The 6,346-nt window shown below is 39.1% G+C and overlaps 1 protein-coding gene across 1 annotated transcript in view; it reads right to left on the bottom strand.

Annotated features, from left to right (window-relative positions):
* The window catches only part of LOC106526237 (t-SNARE domain-containing protein 1), a gene marked incomplete at its 5' end in the record, with an annotated part of 65,152 nt that extends 62,139 nt beyond the window's left edge, over positions 1–3,013 (bottom strand). The window contains 1 exon segment of the mRNA XM_014020801.1: positions 2,902–3,013. Within this exon segment, the coding sequence (XP_013876255.1) occupies positions 2,902–2,986 (85 nt within the window).
* Positions 3,014–6,346: the final 3,333 nt, after the last annotated feature.

Genomic DNA, 6,346 nt, shown 5'->3' with positions numbered 1-6,346 from the left:
GTGTGTGTGTGTGTGTGTGTGTGTGTGTGTGTGTGTGTGTGTGTGTGTGTGTGTGTGTGTGTGTGTTCACACATGAGGCTGCAGATGCATAATCAATGTTAAATGTTTAACAAAATAATTAGTTCTTCTAAGGAGACCTTTAGTCAGGAATTTCAGGCCTGTCTAAAATATTGTTTACTTTACAGACAAAGAAATACTAAAAGGACATTTTCCACAGTATTTCCAGCTTTTTTAACATAGCTTGAAATAACTTTGGGGTGTCTCAACATGCTACATGGTACAAAGTGTGGTGTTTTCAAGAAACTGGAAACTGGCAGGTGGACCAGGACTGGATATAGGTCTATGGCTGAGTCAACCTACGGAAATTCAAGATGGCTGCTACAGGCAACATAAAAATGGCTACAACTTGAGGTCATTTCACTGATAGTAAACTAAAATGAGGTGTGGTAGTGGCTGACACTCTTAGGATGTAGCAGCTGTAGTCAGTGTCAAGGTCTTGCGATCCTGAGGCCGGGGGTTTGAGCCCAGGTTGCATCAGAAAGTTCAGCCATAGTTGTAAAACCTCTGGTGTGAGTTTGCTTGGCTGTGGTGACCTCTGCAGAGGAGAGCAGCCACAACAAGAAAAAAAAAACCAACCAGCAGCAGCTGAAACTAATCTTTAACAGAATCTGAACAGGAGTTAGTTATTTCCTGGGTTTGCCTGAAATGGCTGTAATTCTGTCATTTCTCATCATAAAAGGATCTGAGTTTCAAACTGTGGTATAAAAATGTCAGGTGGGATAAATTCTTGTAAATACTGAGCTTTACTACCACAATCTGCCCCAACCTTCACTTGCTTCTGCACTCAGATTGTTTCAGTCTGTTAGTGGCAAAGATAAATATCTTAATGAGACTTAAAAAGAGGATATTTTTCAGCCCTTCTCTTTGTGGCACAGAGTCCTTTTGACACGTTTGTTTTTTAAAGGACGGTGTTTATGCTTCGGTAGTTTGGCTGTTTAAAGTGTTTGCATCAGAAAAGATATTTATTAAATTTATATTTTCATTGTTAATCTGAGGCCAATTATTTCAAGCCTTACTTATTTTCTTATTCTTTTTTTTCTTGTTTACTGTCAGGAAGTTTAAGATTTAGGACACTAAGTCTGACATGTAGCTGTTGAATGATGGGTTGAATCTTGATGACCAAGTGTTTTCCACTTGTAAAGAATCATTTCAATGTAAAATGATGAACTCCTGTTTGACTCTATCCAGATTGATGAGCAGCAACTGTCTTCTTCTTACAAAAAAAAAAAAATAAAAAAATTGAGTCTAATTGTCTGTGTTGCAGGGGTTTTTTTTAGATTAAAGTTTCCCCGTATATGGTTTTGTGTAAAACAAATGATATTTTCAAAAGTTACAATAAACTTTAGTTGACCTTCTGTATTATGACTGCATCATTGTTAACATAATACAGTATCTGGTGTTAATAACTTTATGCAAATTGCTTATTTGCCAGTTCATAATTGCACAACACACTTTTCATTTGCTACAAAAACACTAACAAACAAAAAAAAAGTAATTTATTTCTTGGTAGAACCGGAACAGTAGCTTGGTGAATAACTAAGTTCAAAAACTAAGTCTAATTTATTTACCACTTATTTATACAATTTTCCCTATGTGCCGTGATTGTATTTGTTTGCATTTGATCTCATATACATGTGGTGTTGATTGTTTGAATTATTCATTTCTTCATGAATGACTAATGTGTTTACTGTTAACTCTTCTGTCTGATTGTTAGCTTTAGAAGGTGGAGTGGAGCTGACTGTTGGACTCACATGAAGCTGCTGTGTTAATGAGAAAATTGATTTTCCTAACTGGGCACAAACTGCTCAAAAATGGTGATGGGACTCCATAACAATGATCTGTGTGATGCCTGTGGCATTGAGTTAGAGACCACTTTGCACTACTTAGACCACTGCCTGGCTCTGAGAAGTCAAATAAAGCATATTATTGGTGATCCCTTTATGGATCCTGAGAAGCTCAGAACACTAAGTGCTTCTAACATTGTGTCCTTCATCCGAGGGACGTAAAGGTTTGAATAAAAACTGTCCTTTTGGGGAGAACAATGGACCCACTTACGAGGCCCCGGCTCATATGGGTTCATCTGTCCCCACTTACCCAAAACCACAAACACCCACCTGCCTCATCTTTGAGGTGGTTCAGTCCAACTTGCTGCAGCACAGTGCTGTCAAACACACCAGACTATTTCTGTTCATACAATAGTATTAGGGTCTACAGTTCACAATAATTTTGGCATTTTAGGGAATCAAAAAATATTGGTTTTATTCAGATAAACACCCACATGTGCCCACCAAGCACGCAACCTCCTCCAACCACAGCCCCAACATCCCCACCCAGTTCTTAGATTTTTATTATTCCTGACAACAAATCCTCTATTTAATGACAAACATAATCAGATGCTCATGGTCGGAGGACATGATTTCAGAATGGCCCATCCTGTTTTAACTTCTCAACAACTGAGCCATGCTGTTGTGTGTTGACCCCTTATCGTTGATGTGGGATCCTAGTACAACCCTAAAGGGCCTGCAATAACCAACTGTGTTCTGCTTGATTACAATGTCCCAGTAGGGTTGTCAGTGAAACAGATCTTCCTTGTTTATTCATCATCTGAACCCTGATTTCATAACTTGTGGAACACTTCTTTACCTTTTTAGCTTCAAAGGGATGTAAATACATAAATAAACTTTCTCAAAGGCGGAAGAGGATAAATTTGGTTGTGAAAATTTGTGTATTTATGAAACTGAAGCCTGAATCCTAAAATTGTAAAAATGACACTTGCTATTTTTTACAGCGCAGATTGAAGAGGAGCTTTTTCTCTAAAAGGACCAGTTTTTTCCTTCTTACCTACTGGCTGGTAGCCCTGACTCGTAGGGCCTCCAAATGGGTTCCGGCTGCCAAAGGAGCCTCTGTCTATGGACCCGTACGACATGCTGCCCGATGTTTTGTGGTGTGTCAGCTGCAGAGAGAAAAAATGACAAGACTCAAACAAGAGAAGACAATTTATTTCCACTTTCACACTGCCAGCTTTAAAATGAATGCACTCACAGCACTGACAGTAGGCGAAGAAGGTAAATACGGGCTGTATTGTGTCTTAAGATTTAAACCTTTGGCAGATGGCATCGCTGGAAGATGGCTGGTAATGGAAGTTTAAAGCTCCTGTCTGCTCTCTGCCAATTTTTGATGCTGTTTATTACACAGCAAGCAAAAACTGTTACTGTCTGTAACAAAAACATCATGAAGCACCGGATGTATTTTATTGAAACCTCTATAAAATAACCACTGTCATTTTAACACGTTAAACTTTAAAGCTGATCTGAATCGATAGGCATTCCTTCAAGGAACGCCAGGACTTAAACCTCGTGTTTTTTCTGCTGTAATGTGATTAAAATAATTAAATAAATAACTACAGGAGCTGTTAGTTTGAACTGGGTCAACACATGACTCCATAAACAAATTAGTCAGTGGTTAACTTCCAAACATATTTGCATTCATGCAAGGTCACCGTTATCCGTGCACGTGGATTATTCTGGAACAACAAATAAAACCATAGTGACCCGGGGCTTTAAGGAACAAGTGAATATTTCCCAGTTGTCCACTTTGGGATGTTAACCCAGAAGCCAACCACACTAGAAGAGGTGCAGAGGGCACAGAATGCTAATTTGAATGCTGCAGCAAAGGTCAGAGCATCATGAGAACATGTGTTTGACCCACGGCCAGAGACACACAGATGAAGCTCTCATCAACAAATCTCTGCCGGCTCGCCTCCCTGAGCTCTTCAGAATGTCTACCAAAGGTCAGAATATGATGCTGGTCAAGTGGCCAAAGCTCCTTCCCCAACCGTGAAAAACAAGCATTCAGACAAGCAGGAGAATGTGATTACACCCCCGACTCCCTGTGCTACCCATTGTTGCAGAGAAGCCAGTGAATCCAGCTTAGAGCAGAGCCAGTCCAGGGCTGAAGCCAGCGACTCAGCACATTACAAGAGGCAGATTCAGTGGGCCAGGAGAAGGTTTAATCCGATTAATTTACATTGAGAAAGAAGATTAATTACTTTTGGCAGTCGACAAACAAGCTTCACTCTGCCTGATTTTAAACCCTTCTGATGTCTGGACATGCATGCCCCCCCCCCCCCACACCCCCCGTGGATTTCTGTCCACAAACACTGGAATAAACCTCACATGATCAAGAACATTGGTCTGGTAATGGCAGAAAATATGAACAAAGATGACAACAACGCTACAACAGCAAGCAAACATGAACAATCAACATATCTGTCCTGTGGACGAGGCAAACGCAAATCATGACCTTCTGCAGGGAGGGGAGGGACAGATGTGCACGTAGGTTCAGTTCTCATAGATGGAGCAGCAAAAGCTTTGAAAGCTTTGATCATTTTACTTTTTAGGTTGAATTTACAAAAATCCTTGACTGAGAAAAGAAATGTTTATCTGAAGGAAATCCAGGTGTCTTCAACTAAATTGACTCTTGAATAAAACACAGAGTGACTTCAGTCAACTCCTCTAATCTTAGCATCCTGGATTCGGTTCAGATGATTGATTACTCGGTTACGCAAACCTGTTCCAGATCCAACACAAGAGTCATCGTGGAACTCAACATAAACTAGACTCTCTGACTGTTGGTGAGCAGTTTTAAATCTGGGGTGGGGTGGGGGTCTTATGTATCCAGATGTTTAAAGAGGCTCTAGTGTTTCTCCTGTTGCAGAGGCTTGCAGTTTTGTTGCTTAAATTTTAAGCTTGTTCAGAAAATTTCTCTCAAAATAGTAACCCAACCCATCAGCAGAGCTGCATTGTGACAGAAAACATCTGAAGCTACAGCTTTGAATGTCCTGAGGACAGTTGCACCAAATTAATTAAACCTCTCAGAGCCTGCAAAGAAATGATCTGTCCCTCCGGTCATGATAACTTTATACTTGTGAAATTATTTCAACATTCATTGTCACACAGTCAATTCATTCATTTGTACCCTACCCGCTTTCTCTGCTTATGTTTTGCTTCATCTTTTATACACTGCCTGGCCAAAACAAAAGGTCACACACACTAAAATTTCATTGGACCCCCTTTAGCTCTGATTATGGCACACATTTGCTGTAGCATTGTTTCAATAAGCTTCCCAGACTTGTCCAAGTCCAGCAACCCCAGATCCTAGCACTGCCCCTACAGGCAGTAGGCATGATGGGTGCATCCTCACAGATGATGGGTCCTCACAATCCTTCCAGTTTTTAATAATGTGTTGGGCAGTTTTTAACCCAGTTTTAGTAGTTTCTGTAACCTCCTTAGATGTTTGCTCTGCCTGATACATGCCAATGATTTGACCCTTCTCAAACAGAATGACATATTTTCCATGACCACAGGATGTCTTTTGACATGGTTGTATAAGAAATGAGAAGCAACTCATTGCACCAGTTGGGATTAAATAATTTGTTGCCAGTGGAAATGTAATTGCCCATGCAGTAATTATTCAATAGGAGGCACATTAATGTGTATTTGCTTAGTTAAATCCAGGTGGCGACTTGATTTATTATTATTATTATTATTATTATTATTATTATTATTATTATTATTATTATTATTTGTCTAAGCAGTGTATGATGCATGATTAACTGTTACACTGCTGGGAAGAAGTGAGGTGCATGTCTTATCAGGAAATCTACGATCCATCTGATGGGTCTAGTAAGCAAACTGTGAACGTGCATTAAACCTAAACCATTTACAGCTGGCTTGAATGTGCTGCTTCGTTTAAGCCTGGCTGTGTGTTAGAGCAACTGAATCCAGTTGTTTACAAGTTGAAGGCTTGTTCAAACTCAGTTTACAGCGGATATCCTGGATGGATTTATAAATCTGACTTTTGTGAAATAAGTCCCTGCCTAAATTTGTTTAAAAGGGCACTACGGCAGATTCCGTCATGAACGTGTGTATGGGGTGCCGTTTGTAAAGTTGCACAGTCAAAAATTACCACCAATATTTATGTTCTATTCAGACTTTTATAATAAGAAAAGAACAGATATATTTTTCAAAGTCAGTTTTTCACCATATGATTCATACATTTATAAATGTCACAGTTTATAAACTATATATTTGACTCACAGATTCAATATTTAATAAACAAGCTAAATATTTTAACTTGAGACTTAAATATTTAGTTTTGAGCTAAATGTTTAGCTTGCAACTTAAATATTTAGGTTGCAGCTTAAATATTTAGCTAGTTAGTTAAATATTTAGCTAGCCACCTAAGTATTTAACTTAAATATTTAGCTAGATCCCTAAATATTTAA

This window comes from Austrofundulus limnaeus, unplaced genomic scaffold, assembly GCF_001266775.1.
Source record: "Austrofundulus limnaeus strain Quisiro unplaced genomic scaffold, Austrofundulus_limnaeus-1.0 Scaffold266, whole genome shotgun sequence".
Classification (NCBI taxonomy): Eukaryota; Metazoa; Chordata; class Actinopteri; order Cyprinodontiformes; family Rivulidae; genus Austrofundulus; species Austrofundulus limnaeus.
This window is presented reverse-complemented; position numbering and strand designations above follow the sequence as displayed.